Source organism: Nothobranchius furzeri, chromosome 8 (genome assembly GCF_043380555.1).
Source record: "Nothobranchius furzeri strain GRZ-AD chromosome 8, NfurGRZ-RIMD1, whole genome shotgun sequence".
Taxonomy (NCBI): Eukaryota; Metazoa; Chordata; class Actinopteri; order Cyprinodontiformes; family Nothobranchiidae; genus Nothobranchius; species Nothobranchius furzeri.
The window spans coordinates 58,750,885-58,772,055 of NC_091748.1; the positions used below are offsets into that span (position 1 = coordinate 58,750,885).

A 21,171-nucleotide genomic window follows, 5' to 3' on the forward strand; every position below is an offset into this window, starting at 1 on the left:
TGCTATGCAGTTCAGTGGCAGGGGCCTGACGCTGGAATGCGAAACTACAAGTTATTTTCCCGAAACAAAAACATAGAAAAACGTCACTTTCTTTTTTCAAGAATATCAAAGCTCTCTCCGGGGGTTAGCTATGGTCCCAGGTGCAACGAAGACTTTTAACACATGGTGAGTTATTTTAACCCGCCGGCTGCTTATAGCGTAGTTAGCTGGCTTATCCATCATCTGCTGGGCTTGTGACAGTTGACCATGTTAGCATTAGTGACGCTAGCTGGCTGCCAGTTTAGGAGCTGAGTTAATCTTATGTAGGCAGGTGTCTTGTTTAGATGATAGCCTTCCTGAATCAGTGACAGGTACCATCGTTTAGGCTAACACAAATAGCAGTAGCGTATCCCTCTGAAGCCACTTTGCACACAGGTGCTGGTTATGTGATCTCCGGAAGCTAACTGACGTTGAAACTAGCCTGGTAGCTAACGGCGTTGTGTGTCGTTGTTGTTTGGCCCCAATGTGGCTAAACAAACAAACAACCGACTGACAGGCACCTTGGTAGTTTCACCCATGTGCTAACGTGAATGAAAACGGAACATCTCTGATGTTAGGTTTAGGTTTATGTGTTGTATTTGGGCTGTCCCCCCAAATTGTAAGATAAAAATGTGTTTTGTTAAAAAATAAACTGCATTTAGACTCATCAGAGATTACTGATGACACTTCAGGGTGTGCTTTGAAGGCAAACTGTCAATTTAATGTGACAGACTTTACCCTGTCCTGCCAGTTTTAAGTGCTAGTTCTCTTTTCTTCAGGGGATGAGACGAGCTTGGTTAGTTTGGCACTTGCAGCTTTGGGCGCGTTGACGCTTCTTGTCGGCTCAGGATGGCGCAGGGAGGCTCTCAGCTCGACTATAACATCCTGCAGGACCTCAAGCAGCGATTCCCGGAAATCCCCGAGGGGGTAGTGTCACAATATCTACTGCAGGTAAACATCGCATAAGAAAGTCTTGTATTTTCTCAAAAGTGCCCTTTGCAATATCGTCATTAGTTAACATCCTTTAGTTTAGTAGAGATTTTGTTTGTTTTTTAAAATTAGATATAATTTTATTTTTTAGTTTGTGTAAAACTAAAGAGCGGAATAGATATATCTGAGTTAAGGGTATGCAGACAAAATTGGATGAACTGATTATTTTTCAGAAATATTCTTCAAATACCTAACTCATAATTATTGGATTTCCATTTCCTTTTATCCCAACAGAATACTGGCATATTTATTACATATTTGTAACAAATTAACATAAGCTATTAATAATATTATCTAATCTAAATGCTGATTAAGAGCTTGAATTATAATCTTATTTATTAACCAGCGTACCAGATGAACTCTTGAACCGTTTACTTCAAAAGCCTTAAAATGAGTGCTGATCTTGAGTGATTTCTTTGCAGAACAACAATAACCTGGATGTATGCTGCCACCTGCTGGCCCAGGAGAGCATCAGATACTTGTATGGAGAGTTCCATCCAAGCCCAGAGATTCATCAAAGTCCAGAGGAGGTGCGACTGCCTCGAAACAACATGCTACACATCAGCCTGGGCTACCCAGGTACAGAAGCAAACAAATCAAACGGAGGAGGAGCGGGAGTGGGGCGCTCCTTAGTGCACAGCACCAGTGACAGTCACATAGAACCCCAGAGGCCCAGCTACCCTGAACCACTATCGGCTCCTGCCACAATGGCCCCTTCTCCTGGGTACAATCCATTTTTTATGAATGATCAAAATCGCTCGGCTAACACCTCCACCCCTCCACCCACAATTCAAGGCATGTCCCCTCCATACACCCCTGTTCGATTTACTATGAACCCTATAACTGTGACTATTTCGCAAACTATACCTAATGTCCCTCACGCTCTGCAAATTCCTCAAGGGCATTATGCTAATGCTAACACCCCCATGTACATTCGACCCTCACCTTCTCAGAGCCCACAGCCAGCACCCTGGTCCTCCTCAGGGGTACCTGTTTATCAGCACCAACAGTCTCCTTATAATACTCCCTTGTATGGCTCACCTTACAGCTCCCCTCAGCATCAGGTCCAGCCTCAGCAACCCCAGCCTCAACCCGGGCACCAGCAATACGTCTTAACTTCTGTTGGGTCTCCAACCCTTCCTGGCATGCCCTACCTTCACCAGCAACAGCCTATTTACCGGCCCTACCACACAAAAAACCCCCGCAGCAACTCACCTGTGCACACCCCACACCCCCAGGGTACACTCTACATGGCCACTAGCCCTTCACCCAGCTCCCCTTCACGGGGCATCGCAATCAGCGGACCCCCAGGCTCTTCACCGTTCCACCCTGGGATTTACCTGCAGCACCAGAGTACAAGGCCTCGGCCTGCCTCATCCCCTCAGCAAGGCTCTACCTTCAAAATGAAAGTGTCTCCTGGAGGTCAGCCTCAGAGGCCACAGAGCTCACCTCCTGTGGCTGAAGCAGAGTCTCTTCTCAACATAGTAGACCAAAAAGAGCACAGTGCTGCTCCTGCACCCATCCTCCCCATCTCCGTTCTGCCAGGGAGCATCGCCATTCACTTTCAACAGTTCCCTCGACGTTCAAGCTCAGGCTCTGATGACTATGCCTACACACAAGGTAAAGGACTGCTTTCTCCCCCGTGTGTTTTATTGACCACGGTTGTGACTGACCTATTTTCCCTGGACATTGATTTGCGTGCTTCTCCACAGCTCTTTTGCTCCACCAGCGGGCGAGGATGGAGCGTTTGCTGAAGGAATTGATGCTGGAGAAGCAGAAACTAGAGCAGGTGAAGGCTGATGTCAATAACATGGAGTACGACGCCCTTCAGAGGCGCTTTAGACGAGTCAACGCCACAAATCTCATTCCTAAAGTAAGGACTTGGCATGTATTTAGACTTGCATACTTGGCTAAAAAATACAGCTGATCTCTTTAGACAAGAGGTAAAACCACAAGCTGTGAAACTGGAAGATCTGATGGAGAGATAATTAAAGCAATCTTTATTGTGTAGTGATGATAGTATTTTGGATTTTTTATGACTATTGTGCAAAGTGATGTTCAATACCCGTTATTTTATTTTTGAAATCAAGTTCATTAGATGGTCTAGTTGTGTTTGAACTGACTGGGATGTCTGTATGGGCTGCAGCCTGAAGAGATGACTCGACTTCGGAGTCTGAACAGACAACTGCAGATTGATATCGACTGCACCCTGAAGGAGATGGATCTACTGCAATCTAGAGGTAGATGCACGCACGCATGCACACACAACAAAAACACATCGCTACGCAACCTTTTGAAGTGTGCTTCTGATTTATGAGAGAATTGATCTCACACAAGCCAAGCCCCAAAGCAGACAGAGTTTGACCTGAGATGATGGATGAGCATCTGTCACGGTGCATGCAGGTGCAGAGTTAGGAAATTACTGGCTGGTTTGTAGCTGCTGAACCCTCACTTCAGTGTCTTGGTTGCTGCGTGATTACACAACCAGTAACGTTTACTACTTCTGCACGTGTGGAAAACGGCTGCAACCATCTGTTTTACTCGGAATGGAAATATTGAAATCTAAAAATGTTCTGTGGCTGCAGGCTCAAGAGTGTGAACAGTTTCACTCTGAATCATTCTGAAGCTGCAAATGTTTTGGCCGTCTTGTGGTAAGCAAAGTCTGAGGCTGATGATGGAAGCTGCTAACACTGTGAGATAAATCGTATAACCCTCTGAGGTCTGCGGACGCGGACCCGCGTCTTTTGAGCAGGTCTGATTTGGGACGCTGCAGCAGCAAGACTTCGCCTCCCCGATTTTCGGTTCCAATTTAGGTTTAAAAAGGAGATTATAACCTGCACCCCAGTTTTTACATTTTGTTAACAGGCCTGGTAAAAGCAGAGTTATGCTAAACTAAAGAAACACCCTTTTTTTAGACAATCAGAGAAGTTGTGAAAGCCGCGATTATGAGCTGTCGTGGAGCGTGGTAAGCTGTGAGATGGACATTGACGGTAAAAGTTAGATATTGGAGCAATCTGTGACGAAAAGGTTATTCACGTGTAGTTGAGTGTGTTTTTCAGGTATACATGAGGATGATAACGATGAATGCCCAGCAGCTCAGTTGTTTTCTAGCTGGAAGACAGGAGTGTGAGACTTGCAGCTGGAGTGTGACGCCACATTGAGGGTTTTGATAATGTGACAGATCATCCTTCCCCTTAGACACTGTAAAAGAGAAGCTGGGTCATTACAAGGAAGATGAGGTCCTGGCAGGCACAGAAGAAGCTGCTCTTGTAACGCACTGGTGTTATTTCTCTGTCTCCAGGATTGAGGCAAAGCCCCGCCCCCTCTGTGATGCTTGTAAGACAGGAGAGGTACTAAAAGTAAAAAAAATCCTATTATTATGTAAATGGTAAATATTTGTTCAAATATTGATAAGGAATTAGCATAATTGTGACTTATTTTGGCACAATTATATATTTTTGGGCATCTTTTTGATCTGTACATAATTGTACAAAGACGAACGAACAATTTCTGTCATATTCCAGCAAATAACCGTTTAAAAATGTGTTGCTTGCTGTATTTATTCATATTTTTTTAAATAAATCTACAGTCCTGATTGCCATTCTAAATAATAAAAAAAAACATTCATCATACATGTTCGTGGGTTTCACAGTAAAAAATTTAACTTTTTTTCAACTCTGATTTTTTGTTTTTGAGTGAATTAAGGTCCAATATGCAATCCTTTTATGTCCAAATATAAAAAAGAAGCATAAATTCATACAGTCCAGGTTGTGCTGAAAAGATTTATACCACTTAAGGCTGTAATTATTATTATTATTATTATTTTGAAACTCAAAGGCAAAATCAAAATTAGTCAAAATGACAAATTACACTGTAGACCTCTATAGTAATGTAACAAACCACCTAGCATTAGCGTGCTTCATCATGTCAGACTTTAAACAATATGACTGTTTCCCCTCTAAAAATACCTTATTTTTGTTTAAATGGAACATTTTTAGTTTATCCCCTTCTGCGCCTCTCTAACGGGCTCTATAGGTGTTTTTCATGTGGGTCGATATTGATATTCAACGTTAATATCTGTTTTAAAACTGATATTTACAGATATGGCATTAATATAAGAATGAATGTAAGAAAATATCAATACACTGAAATATTGTGATATTTTGTTTAATGATACTTGAGAGAATACTGGAGAATTTACACGCAAACATTTGCTACATTTCTTTTATGTGGTTCCGTCATCGACATATACATATTCCGTTCAACACCCCCCCCCCCCCCAATGAAAACAAATCATTATATCCAGTATGTGAATAGCCGAGGGGTTGTAACAGATTTTCTTTAGCCAACTGAAAGTATTCTTATCCCTCTTGCTGCAGGGAGAGTTCATGTCGATGATTATCACAAATCTGATTTAGAGATTTTCATTATTTAAGTCGTACAATTGCCGAGGACGGACTTGATTCATTTTGTGCAACGTTATCAATCCCATTTACTGTTTTGGTTTAGTGGCTGAAGATAAGTTTAGAAAAGTATTGTACATTAGAACAATGTGCATTGAAGTTAGATGTTTATTTCTTATGTTCATTTCTAAAAACGCCACCGTTCCTTTACTAACATGTACGGAAGCACAAGGAGTGGTTTTAGTAAGGCTCACGGCTTCAGGCCTGAAAATGAAAACAAGAAGAAAAAACCCTTTTTTTGTAAATAAACTCAAGTCCCACATTTAAGCCGTTTATTTACAAGTATTATAACATATTAAGGTTGGGCGATTTGTATAATTTTTTTCACCGCTGATTGTCAGTCCAATAAACAACGGTGGGTGATTAATACGTCGTGATGCACGGGCTGATTTGTGATCACAGAAATCCAAACACTGATTTTTTAAAAATAAAAGCACAGCACATATTTTTGCTGTAAGATAATTTTAGATTTATTTTATTTTGTTTACGTTTGTATTAGTAGTTTGATTGACTTATAAACAGCTCGTATTAAACGTGGTTAAAGTGCTAAAAAGAAGCCTCGTGTTTTCCTTGTGGTTCCCACCATTGTGGTATTTTATTTAAGCTAAATGTTTTTTTCTGAACAAAGGCTACTGGGTTTCTTTCTTTTAGAAGTTTGAGTAGGAAATGGATGAGTCGCTTCTTCCTTTGGACTCTGAGGAGGATGCATTTGCTCACAGCCAGAGGTCACATTTATCCCCGACGCTACTTTCATTTTTAAAATAATAATCATTCAACGTTGCATTTCCATACATTTTAAAATAATGTTTAGTTCAAACATGCTGAACATATAAACAATGCAATTAAACGATTTAGGAATTAGGAACATTTCACCTGCTGCGGCCTGAACGCACATGCCTTCTGCTGTGCGTAAACCTGAGCTGGTCACCTGCAGCTTGAGGGGGCTTGCTGAAGAGGTTTTGAGGTTCTGGACTTTTGCCTCAGACTCTGTTTAAATGTTGTTCTGGATGAATCCACGCTAGAGCCCTGCACGGGCCTAAAATCTGAGCCCGTGCCCGGCCCGAGGGGGTGGAGCCCCAGCCCGACCCGGTCCGAAAAGGTTTTCAGGATTCTCTGGCCCGACCGAGCCCGACTTTTTTTAACCTTTCTTAATGTTTTAGTGTGATAGATTGCTCAGCATTCTAATTATCTGCGAGAAGCGTTCTGTAGTAAAAAAAAAAATAAAAGAAAAGAAAGAAAAACAGAATCAATGCAGCTTTTTTTTAACAGAGCGTATTTTTCGAGCGGCAGATGAAATGTATGAACACTATATTAATTGGATGCGTTTGTAAATTTAATCTGCTCTGAAAATGCGCTCTTGTGCAATTAAAAGAAAAGCAGCATTCTAATTTTCTGACTGCAGAGCGCATTTTCAGAACGGCAGATTAAATAAACGCCCCCAATTATTATAGCGTTTGTAAATTTAATCTGCCGCTCTGAAAATGTGCTCTCCGGTTAGAAAAAAACAGCAATGACTGCTGTATTTTTTTAACTGCAGAGCGACTTTATTCACAGAAAAATAGAATGCTGCCATTTTCATGAGAATAAACGAATGGTTTCTGACATCAAAGTGGACATAAAATGGCATATTAGAATAGGGGCACATGTTTCAATCAGCAGTTTGAGAATTTGTTTATATCGGCACATTTATAAACCACACAGACCTTAACTGAGTTAACGGTGCCGGTGCACGAGAAGCAGGCAGGTGCTGCTGCGTTCAAGTGTTTCAGTTTTTTTTTTTTTTTTTTTTTTTTTTATGAATTCGATTAAAAATAAAGGCGCCTGGCCCGACCCGTGTCCGAGGTAATTACACAGTCGTTGGCCCAAAGCCCTAGGCCCTCGGGCCGGGCCGACCCGAGGGCCTAGGGCTTCAGTGCAGGGCTCTAATCCACGCTCCCCTGATCGGCTCAAAGCAGTCAGCAAAGTTTTAAAATTAGGGGAAAATTCTCCAAATAAAAAACTAGAAGTCTACTGGACTCCCTGAAAGATAGAATGGTTTCCACTCGACAATGCACTCTTGTGCACAGTGTCAAGAGCGTTGCAGACACTCTCTGAGCTTGCACACTCTGTCAGCAGGGAGATGCGAAGAAAGTGAGAGATAATGCTCAGATGAAGATCTTTACTTGTCAGTTACCTCTGTGATATTCTCTGTGCGTAACGTGTTAAATATCTGTCATTAATACACTAACTCATTGGCAAGCAAACAAACAAACAAATCACCTCCTGTAAAAAAATAAAAACGTAACTGCCAATGTAATTCGCCAATGGTCGAATAATTTGTCCCAACCCTAGTGTGCATGCATGCAGTAATTAATCCATCTGAACAGGGCTGAACTTTTTCTTAATTATGTTTTATTTGTCCTCACAACCGTGAGGTGAACTCCAGCAACCCAAACATATTTTCCTGGTCTGAATGTGTCTCGAATCAGTCGAGGAGATCGTTTGGAACCAAAGCTGACTGACTGAAATGAGCACTCTGAAACAGATTAACCGTGTATTTGATTTCTGCTTCACTCCGCAGGGAAATTTGACCCAAAAGCAATGAACAACTTTTATGACAACATCCAGCCTGGTCCAGTTGTGCCGCCCAAAACTGGGAGGAAAGGTAAGAAAAGGTGCACATGTTGGAGCATAAAGATGAGGCTTTGTTGATTTCATATGATCTCAAGAATTAGATGAAAGAGAATCAGGCTAACACACTTATGAGAGGGCCTTCTCTTTTTGAAGACTTGGGGCTTTTAGTAACCAATGGAAATCGGAGCTGATTTTGGGTTATAGCCTCTTCTCTTGGTGTGGAAATCCTTCATACGGCTTGGCTCATTTTAAACTGTAATGATATTTGCTTGAATTCATGCTTACTTGGGGTTTAGACTCTGAAATGTGTGGTGCATATACCGCACCTCACACACTAGGTCCTATTGCACGTGCACTCAAACCCTTTCAAACCTGCTGTTTTGTTTTATTAGAAGGGGAACTGGGCTCCAAGCCAGTGGCGGCGCCTCCCAGAGACGAGGACTTTGAAGGAGCTCAGTGGAACTGTGAAAGCTGCACCTTCCTCAACCACCCTGCACTCAACCGCTGTGAGCAGTGTGAGATGCCGCGCCACAGCTGAACTGCACTGTCTTGCCTATCCCTTTGCCCCATCCTTTGCAAGTTTTTGGACTCCAAAACCCCAGCCCTCCAGAATCTGTCTTGACGTCCGCCCCGGTCAATCAAATCTCTCCTACCTGCTGAGGAAGAGCCACCATCTCCCCTCTGATCTCTCCTGTCATCTGCTGCTGTGCACTATGATCCTCGTTCGGTTCTTTTAGTTTGATAATGATTTTTTTTTTATTAATATTATTTTTCCTGGACAGAAAATTTCCTGTCTTGGCAAATGTCTAAACGGGGACACAAAATGCTGCAACTGGGGACAGTGAGTGGAACGGGCTTTGCAAAAGGTCAAAACGGTTGAAGGGAAAAGGCTTCGGTTTACCTATAGAGAACATTCCATGCAGAAGTGAGCAACTGCCCTGTTTACACTGTGCCCATTACTGAACTTGAACTGGAGGCACCTTCTCTTTAATCTGACTCCCTTTCTCAACGCAGAACAATAAGAAATATATAAGTTGTGACTAATGTAGAATGTACACTGTATCTGGCTCTGTGTGAGAGCTCATTTCACTGAAAGAACACTAAAGACACTTGCATATAAGTATAGTCCTTGTACTTCTATGCATATTATGCCACCATGTATTATGTGTTCATAAGATGTTGATTTCCTGTGCAAAGGCCTCAACTTGCTGTACTTAATAAATGAGCTGATTCTATGTGACCTGACGACACACAGCTGCAGTTGGTTGGAGTCCGTGTTTCCTGTTGTACATGTTTATTGTGTTGGTGATCAGAAACAGCAGTAGACAATAGCGGCATGCACACTTTGCTGTAAGAGGAGGAAGTTCAAGAACACAAATGTCATTTTGGAGTCGGGTCGATCCCAGAACAGATGGGTGCAGGTCGTTGACTTCACTTCTCATGCATTCCTCCTTTTACTCAAATATTCTCTTAAATGCTTTTATTAAGGACACCACCTTCGATGTCAACAGCCATGTGTCTTTTAGACAGAGACTTATTTATTTCTCTTCTCTGTTTACTTCACATTTCTTTCAAAAGGAGATAAGGAGTCATCACATGCTGAATTGCATGATCATGCAGACGTGTTCTCTCAGCAGACACGGTCATTTGCTACTTTCCCCACTGCTCTGCTTGGAATGCATTAATATTCATAAACCAGATTCACCACAACCGAAGTGGGACTGAGGCTGAAAACCACGGCTGTGACAGGCGGTGCTAATCGTTAACCAGTACATGTTCCTTTGGAATGTTTTTCAGTCTTTGTTATTCCTTATTATTGGTGTCTTTGAGACTTCTGGTGGACTCCTATAGGGCAGGATGAAATAAAATCGCTCCTTAGGCCCGTGTTTACAAATCTTTTCACCTCAACTGAAGGAAAAAGTCTTGGCTGTGGCCCAGGTGTGGAGAGCATCTCAGGGGAAATGTAGAATGTCTTCCTCGCTTTGTCATTATGAGGATATCAGTCATGCAGGGCAGCTTCCTCTACATTGGCCTGAGATTGCATCAGTGTTTTTATTTTTTCTGCTCTGTGGTTTATTACTTCACCAATTTGTGCAGGTATGGGGTCAGAAGAACCATCTGTTCCCTGCAGACTGCCTGTCCAAGACCATCTGAAGCTTTTTTTTAAAGGGGGATGCAGGATTTTGTGATTGCTACCAATGTCTTCTTTTAATTGTCTAGTTTTGAATTTCCTTTGAAGAATGTTCACTTGCATCTATGTGGTTAAGGAGGATAGTCCTTGAGACAAAAGCATCAGATCTAAGAACTCAGTTCAGACCCTATGAAAGTTTTTCCCATCTCCAGTGTGTGATTGTGCACCGTGAGACATACATTTCTAACACGTGGACACTGAGTGAAACAAAGAGTTCTGGGGTTCTACTCTTGACGTGTATCTTTAATAGTAATCTTCGTAGTTCCTGGGGTTTAGGCAGTAGAGGATGGCGCCTCCGAAGGAGAAGATGGTGGATCCCCAGGCCAGGCCGTAGCCCCAGTTAAACTCATGGTAGACCCTCAGACTGACTGTTTCTATGAACTTGATGGGGAACAGGACCAGGCTGCACACTTGAAGAACAACTAAAAAGAAAGCAGAATGCACAAATGTCAACACGAGCGTGCTGAATTGAATTGAATTGAATTTATTCAGTCAAAACAATAATATAATCAATAACACATTACATTACATTTAAAGTGACTGAAAAGGCTCAGGCCGAAGCAACATGCTTTTTTTATGCCTGACCTTTTTAACAAATTATTCTACCCCTTTAAAAAATCTGTTCAATTTAAGCAAAATAGAAATGAAGAAGAGAAATATTCACCATTTAGTCAAATAAGTTCACAATACTTTTACATTTACAACACAACTTATAAAATCTTGTAACCGTCAAAAATTATCTTCAAAACCAGCCTTTTAAACAACAAAAATGTACCACAAGTTCTTACATTTACATTGGCATTATTCCATAATTGAACCCCCACCACAGATATACATTTCCTTTTAACTTCTTTTTTTGCCGAAGGAACAATAAATTTATTAATATCTCTAAAATCATACTTTGTTTCTACACAAGAAAAAAACATTTGTATACTCTGCAGAAGTAACTTTAATTTAGCTTTATACATTATTTGCATTATTTTATAGTAAACCAAATCATGGCATTTCATAAAATGTGATTTTAAAAACAATGGATGTGTATGTGCCAAATAATCTGCCTTATTAATATTACGTACTGCACATTTTTATAAGAGGACTATTGCACTAATGTTTGATTAGTCAGTCCCCAGACTGCCACACAGTATGAAATGTAAGGTGGTATGAGTGAACAATATGTAACGCTGCATAACTCAATGTATGTCTTGATTTCTACAGTATTGCTATAATCTTAGAGAGTTTTCCTTTAATGTAATAAACATGTTGTCTCCATTTCATTTTATGATCAATAACCACCCCCCAAAATTTTAATTTCTGTCACCCTTTCAATTTCAACATTCCATATTTTAAGTTAATTTCCCTGTCAAGTTCCTTTTGATTACCAAATATCATAAATTTAGTGTTTTTTTTTAATTGAGTGATAGTTTATTAATATCAAACCAAGTCTTAAGGATTCCCAATTCTTTTTCTATTAAGGGCAAAAGTTTCTGTAAAATATTACCTGAACAACATAAATTTGTATCATCTGCAAAAATGACAAATTTCAATAAATTAGTGACCTTACAAATATCATTAATGTAAAGTAAAAAAAAAAAAGTTTTGTCCAAGGACAGATCCCTGGGGAACACCACAAGTAACCTTCCTAAATTTTGAGTTTGTATTATTGATTTTTACATATTGCTTCCTATTGTCCAAATAACTACTCAACCATGAATAAGCTACTCCTCTTATTCCATACGTCTCCATTTAAAAAAAATAATATACTGTGATCAATAGTATCAAATGCTTTTTGCAAATAAAAAAAAATCCCAACAAAATACTCATCATTTTCCCTGGCCTCTGTTATTTTTTCTACCATTTCCATAATTGAGTATGCAGTTGTTCTTTTGGCTCTAAGCCCATATTGGTGCTCACTAAGTAACCCATATTTTTCAATGAAAAGATCCAGCTGTTTTGCAAATAATTCCTTGAATGTTTTTGAGAACTGAGGAAGTAGGGACACTGGCCTATAATTATCAACACAAAGTTTGTCTCCGTTTAAAAAAATTGGTTTTATTTTAGCTATTTTCATGCTGTTTGGAAAAACACCTTTTTGAAAGGATAGATTACAAATAAAAGTCAAAGGTTTTACAAATAAATCAATGATCTCTTTAATTATGAATGTATCAATAAAATTAATATCAGTGGATTTCTTATTTTTAAGTTTTCTAACAGTTTCTATTATATCACCGTCGTTGATCCCTCCCAAAAAGAAAGAATGAATCCTTAATAAGGTGATCAAACATATTTAATTTTTTATCACAATAAAGAATTTGTTTGGCCAGACTTTTACCGACATCAGCAAAATAATTGTTAAATTCTTCAGCGACATCTTGTTTATTGTCCATTATATCGCCACATTTACTTACAAAATGTCTAGGAAATTCTGTTTTATTAATTTTTTTATTGATAATATCATTTATAATATTCCACGTCGCTTGAATATTATATTTACTTCCTTCTAATAATGTATTATATTGCTCCTTTTTTTGTCTTCTTGTGATAGAGGTCAACATATTATTATACTGTTTATATGTTTTTTCACTTTCACTAGTTTTTAATAGTAAATATTTCCTATATAGTACATTTTTCTTTCTGCATGCCTTTTGTAAACTCTTAGTCATCCATGGTTTTCTGTTACGATTTTTCTTCCCCTGACATTTTCTAATAGAACAATGTTTGTTATAGAGATCTAAAAATATAGACAAAAATGTATCGTATGCGAAATTCACATCCTGCACATACACATCATCCCAAACACAATCAACCCTAAACACTTGTTTTAGAGATAATAATGAAGGCGGCTAAAGTCTTGAGGCTAATTTTGAGAGCTTTGATTTTTTAATGTTTTATTCTTTCTCCTCGTCTCTAAAAAACACTTCTACGTACCTGCAGAGAACAGCATGACGGCCACTGGCTTGTAGCAGCGACTCCTGGAGCTGAAGCAAAGAGAGACCAGAGCGATGAGGAAGGAGAGCATGGTGAGGGCTGCGCCGCCCACCAGCAGGGCCAGCGTGGCGATCTGCCAATCTAAGACGAAGCAGAGGGACAGAAGTGAGGGACATGGGTAGCTTAAAAAAAGAGTGCACTAGAAAGCAGTTCGCTATGCTGGCATAAAGGAGGGAGGACAAAAGAAGAAAGTGAATCTGCAGAATAGGTCAAAGGTCATGGTGGTGAGCCACAAGAACACTGCATTGCTCAATCTCACTTAAAAAAAATAACGATCCCACCCAGGAGAGCTTGTGGGGATTTACCGCAGAGTAAACACAAACTATTTGTGGTCCAGAGGCCAGGAGAGCTGCATATTCTGAAAAGCTGGTGATGTCTCAAGATGTTGTGATGTGAGCCGCTGGGGATCAACGACCGGCTGAACAGATGAGGAATGCGTACCAAGTTGTGAACAAGTCTCCATCAGAGCACGGCCCTCTCGGCTTCGACAGGAAGCGAATACACAAACACGCTCTGCTACATTTAGATTTCAGCACCTCAGTAATGAATCCCAGAGCAGCGGGAAAAGCGATTCTGTGAGGTGGCTCGGATAATGAGTATCCCTTCGTCTCCGGCTGATGCCAGCTCAGCAGCATTCTCAGCAACTCACTGAGATTCACTCTAAAAAAAACACGCCTGACTGGAAATAACCATCATCTGTCTCCCACTTTTAGCAGGATGGAAACAAACGGCGTCAAAACTGTTTAAAAAATGGGCTGAAAATTATGTTTTAGAAAAGAGCTAAGTGTTTAGAGGAGGGGTGGGGTAGGGGGATCTTAGCTTTTACAAAAACAGGAGGTCTGCATGTAAACATGAGGAGGATATCAGAGGAAGGCATTGGATTACACAGGAGGAGATCATTTAAAGTACGGTGGATGGATGAAATAACATCAAATGGTAGGTCGATGTGTGCAGTTTAATGTAGAGTCATTGATAGACTTAATACGTGTTTTTGGTTATTAGGGGGGTCAGGGAATAATAAAAAGATTACATTTATTGCCAAGACGATTTCCTTCCAATTGAGGCAAAAATCAACAAAACACTCAGCAGCAGTGAGAAAGTGAGATGACCTAAGCTGCTGAAAACACGGTTCCCCCTTACTGGAAGGGAACTTTATATTCCAGAGGCCAAGTGGCTTAAATATAAACAAACATCTACTACTTTTGACCAAATATGGTCGCTTTTATACATGTTCCTGTCACCACAGGATGTTGGAAAGAGCTTAAGCAGACCCCCCCCCCCCCCCCCCCCCACACACACACACACACACAGTGACCCATCAGTATTCACTGCTTCTCAGCAGAAACAGCGAGACCTGCAGACGACACAGCTCATCATTCCGAAGATACCTCCTCTAGGTCAGCTTTGTGCCTTCAGCCGGAGCTGATTTCAGTTGGCCAGTGCTGGACGGCATCGATCAGCAGCTTTATCAGTGGGCTTGTGGAACAGCAGGATGCAGAACGTCATCCCATCTCAGATTTTCTACAGAGCCTGTTTTCCGTGTGAAGAAACGAGGCCAGAGTTGGAGGGGCTTGGGGGGCTTTGAACGATCAGGAAGTGCCAAACTAATAATCTGAGCCCCGCGTGCTGACAGATGGAAAAGGAGATACAGTAGAAGATCTGATCTGAGCGTTAATTATGATCCCCCTGCATGCATGCAAAGTGTTAATCAAGACACCTGCGGGTTTGGGTTCAGTGTGTGTGTGAGACAGATTTGTGTCACAGAAGAGCCCCGAGTATCACTTTCATTCTCTTTTCAACCTGACTGTCTCAGGGCAGCAGGGCTGAGGATTTTTGAAGCCAGAAAATTTTTCAGTCTCAGGCTCCTGGTTTAAGCTCCTCTCCACCACCTGAATGAGGCCACCACTGAGCCGTGACCATCCTCAGAGAGAAGATAAGCTCCCAAAATGGGATCAATATTACATTATTAATGCCACCACCCTGACTGAGCTGGACTGTCTCACACACTGGCGCCACATTCGTCCCCTCACCTCACACCACGCTGGCGTCGACACACAACACTTGCATTTCAGCTCCACATTCCAAACTCAACGCTGCGTCTGTACCTTTTAAACTTGACCTCCAACCCCACCCGATCCTATCTGTCTGTGTGAAACAAACAACTTTATAATGGACTTCTGTGTGAGTTTACAGACTGTGAACAAACCCTAACAAGGTATAGCACTTTATGTCAGTTTTTCAACTGTTTTATTGTCTTTTTCAGGACAAACGCCGGCTCGTATAGAGCAAGTTCAAACACATCTGAGTGACCAGCTGCCTGTTTCAGACTAACAGGATTTAGTTAATGCCCAGAGCATGACACTGGGGAAAATATTGGGGAGTTAAAGGGTGAGAAGGAGATTGAAGGGGTGAGGAGGGAGGGTAGAAAGTGATTACTAGGATTCAAATCAATAAGCACAAGCTGGAGGAAATGGGAAATTTGCTGCGTGCATTTACCAAGGTATGCTGCTGAGAGCTGACGTGCAGACTGCATGTCTTTATTTGGCACCAAAGTGCACTTTGTCTGGGCTGACAGAGGAGGAATGGGGCCAGTGTGACCCACAGTCACCCATCAGACGGAAAGAAAACATTTTGTTGGACTTAGAAAAATACAAATCAACACACTGCACCCAGGAGGCGGCCAGGGGCAGCGAATAAATGAAATATTTATGGGCACAGATGGGATATGCTTATGTAAGCTTCATGTGCAGGTCCAAAAAGTCTAAAATATAAAGCCTTTTTACTTTAGTTACATTTAAAATAGCTTTATATTTTTGTTTATCTTTTAATTAATCAACTCAACCAAAATGTTCCCAAATGCAACTGCAAGAAAATGATAAAGGGTTTTTAATCCTGAGTCAAAAAATCTGTCATTTTTGAGTAAAATCCCAAAGCTGTGACACCCCCCCCCCCCCCCCCCCCCACCCCGTTTATCATTTAGTGTAAAATAATGAGCTATGATGGCAGAAGCCTATAAAACTCAGACAGACAAGCTGAATGGAGAGGGTCCATCAGGAGGAATCCTTAACTGGGGGAAAAAACTGCATTTCTGAAGTGCTTGAATTGTTTCCCTGGTAACTAATCTGCAGGCATCTGGATCTCTGGGGAGCTCTGTGTTCTAGGTTGCCCTTGCTCCTTGGCCGGTGCAGAAACCCACACAAAGGCTCATTTTGTATGCAACAAAAGGCCAAATGAAACCCCATCTGGAGCGCTCCTGGCCGGGCTACATTCCCACATCCTTCCGCGGCGCTCCGGGTAAATGTTTCCAAAGCAAAGGGAACAAGTCAAAGTTACGCTGAGTTTTAAATTAACCTTTATTTCTCTTACCGTTTTGTGCTGACGTTTCTTTTACTATTTCAGTAAATGAAGAAAAGTTCTGCGGTTTAAATTAACCAGCCAATTAAATGATAAAGTAATTACCGCCTTCTTCTCGCGGGTAATGTTTTAATTCTCACCCACCGAACAGATTGCTTGTGCAGAGAGCCTTTGTCGCTCCCGCCTGCTACTTTCATTTGAATATGAATGAATGTTGCAGGCAGCCACGATTAAAACGGAAACATCCCAAAACAACACGGCTTAAAAACTTTCATTTAGTGTGAAGCCTCACCGGTGGTCAGCGTGCTGTCGCAGGACCACTCCGCGAAGCTCAGCGGCTTTCTGCAGGACACCCACAGGGACAGGTAGTACTGGTCGTCCGCCGTGACCCAAGCTGGGCTCACCATAGCCCCGACAACCAGGCAGAGCGCGAGGAACACGCACACTAGTCCCACCAACTTCAGGGGCGTCAGCGCCGACACCCGGACCTCCTCTGCACCGCTCACGGATGAAGCCATGCCTGAAGTTTCTAAATCATCCAAAAACGCAGGAAATGTGGGAAAACAATAGTATGTGCAGGTCTGAGTCGCTCCTGGAGTCCATGAATGGAGTGTGGTTTAGACTGTGGCTGTCCCCCTCCCCTGTGCGATGCTGGATGCGCCCTGAGGAGGACGCGACTGCCGCTGCTGTCTGCGAGCATCCAGCGCTCTGCTGACGGAACAGAGCTGCAGGTCAGGGAAATACCGTAACTAAACACGATGCTGCACCTGCTGGGTCCTAGCGCCTGGCTGGGTCAGGTGGGTCTGCCATCACCCCACTGACAGTCATCCTCATTGGCTCATCTCAATACTGACAGCAGGAATATGAAAAGTAAGATTGGTCATTATATCATCAGATTGGTGTTCATAAAAATAAATAACCATGGACATGGTTAGGAAGCTAAAAATATTTTGTCTTTATTTCAGTGACAGTAACCCGACTTTGTGTGTTTCAAAAATATAACAGGGTTGAGATCACGGGGATGTCTAATAAAATCCAGATCTGATATGAACCCCCACGTCTTCGGGGACCAGTTTACACCAAATGGTTACGGCGGGAATATAGAATGGCTTTTATTGAACCTGCATGATGGCATGACTCACCCATCGCCCCAGGTCATAGGTCAGCATGTTTCTGCGCATCCTCAAAAGTTTATTGCATTTCCACTAAGGAATAAAACGTTTTATTAAATAATAGTTGTGATAATTCATCATTCCTTTTTCCCATTTTTATTCATCTTTAGGCATAAAAAATACAAAGTTGATAAATGGCCTATATTTGTATGGCACCTTCTTAGGGTTCTACAACCACCCAAGGTGCTTCACAACACAATCAGTCATTGACCTATGCACACATACATTCTCAGGCATATTGTTTTAAAGATATACTTTTAAAAGTGGTTTTCATGTCAATGACAAAACCAATAAAAACAATAGGTTCAGTTCAATTCAATTTAAGTTTATAGCGCCAAATCGCAACAAGAGTCATCTTGTGTTCTTCAGAGAAGAACATAATTGATATTAGCAAACATTCACAAGCCTCAAGGATCAAAACACTGGTGGGAAAATAAAACAAAACCCTTTGAAGCAAGTTATTTGTCATTTTATCTCCTGTTCAATCTCTCTCTCTCTCTCTCTCTCTCTCTCTCTCTCTCTCTTTCTCTCTCTCTCCCTCTCGCTCTCTCTCTCCCTCTGCTTTTCTGTCTTTCTCTCTCTCTCTCTCTCTCTCCCTCCCTCTCCCCCCTTTCTCTCCCCTTTTCACTTTGTGTCTCTCTCTCTCTCACACACACACACACACACACACACACACACACACACACACACACACACACACACACACACACACACACACACGCACAAACATGAACATTTAGCATGGAACATATTATGCTTAGTTTATTGATAAAGATGATGAAGTCATCAAATGAACAAAACAACATTATATTTTAGTTAAAACAACATTAATTACATCACATGCATGGTGATGACGATGATGATGAGGATGATTATGTGATGCGTGTGTGTATGTATGTGTGTGTGTGTGTGTGTGTGTGTATGTGTGCATGCACATGTGTCTGTGTTTGTAAAGTGAGACAGACTGAAAGAGAGAACGAGAGTGTGAGAGAGAAAGAGAGAGACAGAGAGAGAGAGAGAGAGAGAGAGAGAGAGAGAGAGAGAGTGTGTGTGTGTGTGTGTGTGTGTGTGTGTGAGAGAGAGAGAGAGAGAGCGAGCGAGAGAGAGAGAGAGAGAGAGAGACAGACAGAGACAGACAGAGAGAGCAAGAGGGAGAGACAGAGAGAGAGAGAGAGAGAGAGAGAGAGAGAGAGAGTGAGAGAGACAGACAAATAGAGACAGACAGAGAGAGAGCAAGAGGGAGAGACAGAGAGAGAGAGAGAGAGAGAGAGAGAGAGAGAGAGTGAGAGAGAGACAGACTAGACAGACAGAGAGAGAGCAAGAGGGAGAGATTTCTTTCTTTGAGATTTCATTTATTCACACCACGATGCAATAACACTGTCGAGAGAGAGAGAGAGAGAGAGAGAGAGAGAGAGAGAGAGAGAGAGAGAGAGAGAGAGAGAGAGAGAGAGAGGTGATTGCTGTCTGCAGCATTTTTTAAAAAACAACTTTCTTCACGTCTCATTCTTAACAACAGGAAGTATTAATACTATTTGTGTCCATTCCCTGCTGGGGAGTTGTCCTGCACATTTTCAACTGCAGAAACATTACAGCTAAACTAAATTAAACTCAATGTCCATATGTTTTGTTGTTCATATGACTTTGTGAATGAATGAGTTGCAGGTATATTTTTGTTAACATTGTCAAAAAAGATAAACATCTTTCTTTTAATTGTTAATTTATTTTCTCCCTCAGCAGTTTCTTACATCATTCATGCAAAATACAATCAACAGTCTCCTAAGTGAAAAGAAGCCTTATATGACCTACCCTTTTCTATTTCATACAATATAATTTACAGAATGGCCTTATACACAAACCAAGTATAGAACTTCCTTATCTTTGTAAACAAAATCACAATAAAACTTATCAATATACTTATTCAATATTTACTTATCAATCATACAATTCCATGATTTTTTTTTCTTTATATAGTCTCTTAAATTGATCGGTAGTTAAACATTTTTTCAGGTCATGATCCAGATTATTCCATAATTTTACTCCATATACTGAAATACACATTTGCTTTAATGTTGTTTGTGCAAAAACTCCTTTAAACTCAGGCAGCAGTAGCTCAGGAGATAGAGCGGGTTGTCCAGTAATCGGAAGGTTGCAGGTTCGATCCCGGCTCCGACCAGAGAATTCTGCTGTTGTGTCCTTGGGCAAGACACTTAACCCACGTTGCCTGCTGGTGGTGGTCAGAGGGACCGGTGGCGCCTGTGCTCGGCAGCCTCGCCTCTGTCAGCGTGCCCCAGGGCAGCTGTGGCTACATTGTAGCTCATCACCATCAGTGTGTGAATGTGTGTGTGAATGGGTGAATGACTGATTGTGTTGTGAAGCGCCTTGGGGGGTCGTAGAACCCTAAGAAGGCGCTATACAAATACAGGCCATTTACCAGTTTTACCATTTCTTTCTATTTTTTCCATCATTTGAAATCAAAACAAAAAACGTCTGTAACTTCACTGGCAGTAACCTCTTTTTTGCCCAGAACATAATTAGTAAAGTTTTCAAATTAACCAAATCCCTGGATTTCATAATTTTTTATTCAATATACAGTCTATTGGTATGTTCCCTAAAATCTATTTTATATATAATTCTCATAGCTTTCTTCTGTAATAAAAACAAAGGATTAGTGTTTGTTTTATATGTGTTGCCCCAAACCTCTATACAGTAAGTCAAGTATGGAACAATAAATGAATAATATAATATAATATATGAAGTGTTGATGACTCCAAAATACTTTTTACTTTATTTAAAAGTCCAATGCTTTTACACAGTTTTTGTTTTATATATTTTATATGGGGTTTCCAATTAAGTTTATGATCCGAGATGACCCCTAAAAATCTTACTTCATTTACTCTTTCAACTGAAGTACCATCTATGGACAATGTAACAGAATCATCTGTCTTCTTGTTACCAAAAATCACGAATTTCGTTTTATTCCAATTTATAAATAGTTTGTTGTCTATTTTCAAGTGATAGTTCAAAATTTCTGCTTGGTAATAGTCATTTGAACAACTTCAGTTTGGAGAAATAAAGGTTAATCTTGAACAGACAGATTTACAAGAGGCTAATCTGAATTGGAACTGGTAATTCTGCCATCACGAACCAACTCTAAGATTTCAGACCAGTTCACACAAATACAATTTTTATACACTTTTAGATCACCCCATATTTCACATTACATCTAACACATACACATATATAATTTGATAGCTGTTTGCAATGTCAATTGAAATAAACCCTAAATGGAATGTAAAATGGGTTAAAGTTTGTGGAATTGTTTTGGGCAATTCCAGCCCATTTCTTTATGGTTGGATTTATTTATATATTTATTTATTGTGCAGAC

At 40.9% G+C, this 21,171-nt stretch overlaps 2 protein-coding genes across 3 annotated transcripts; one reads left to right on the top strand and one right to left on the bottom strand.

The window, feature by feature from the left end:
- The first annotated feature begins 1 nt into the window (after position 1).
- tab3 (TGF-beta activated kinase 1 (MAP3K7) binding protein 3) lies at positions 2-8,809 on the top strand. 2 transcript variants are annotated; one of them, XR_011521338.1, is made up of 8 exons: positions 2-165; positions 798-969; positions 1,431-2,628; positions 2,721-2,881; positions 3,155-3,248; positions 4,310-4,358; positions 8,032-8,115; positions 8,477-8,541. XR_011521338.1 is itself a non-coding variant. In XM_015970563.3 (7 exons), the coding sequence occupies exons 2-7, from the start codon at positions 868-870 to the stop codon at positions 8,620-8,622; spliced, it is 1,785 nt and encodes a 594-aa protein (XP_015826049.1). In that variant the 5' UTR covers positions 2-165; positions 798-867; the 3' UTR covers positions 8,623-8,809. The 2 variants fall into 2 exon arrangements, 1 of the variants encoding a protein (XP_015826049.1); XM_015970563.3 differs by lacking the exon at positions 4,310-4,358 and having other exon boundaries at positions 8,477-8,809.
- A 1,687-nt stretch (positions 8,810-10,496) lies between these two features.
- Positions 10,497-17,304, bottom strand: tmem47 (transmembrane protein 47). Its single transcript, XM_015970564.3, has 3 exons — positions 16,907-17,304; positions 13,201-13,341; positions 10,497-10,697 (listed from the first exon to the last, which is right to left on the bottom strand). Exons 1-3 carry the CDS (start codon positions 17,130-17,132, stop codon positions 10,519-10,521), a joined length of 546 nt encoding a protein of 181 aa, XP_015826050.3. The 5' UTR covers positions 17,133-17,304; the 3' UTR covers positions 10,497-10,518.
- Between the last annotated feature and the right edge of the window lie 3,867 nt (positions 17,305-21,171).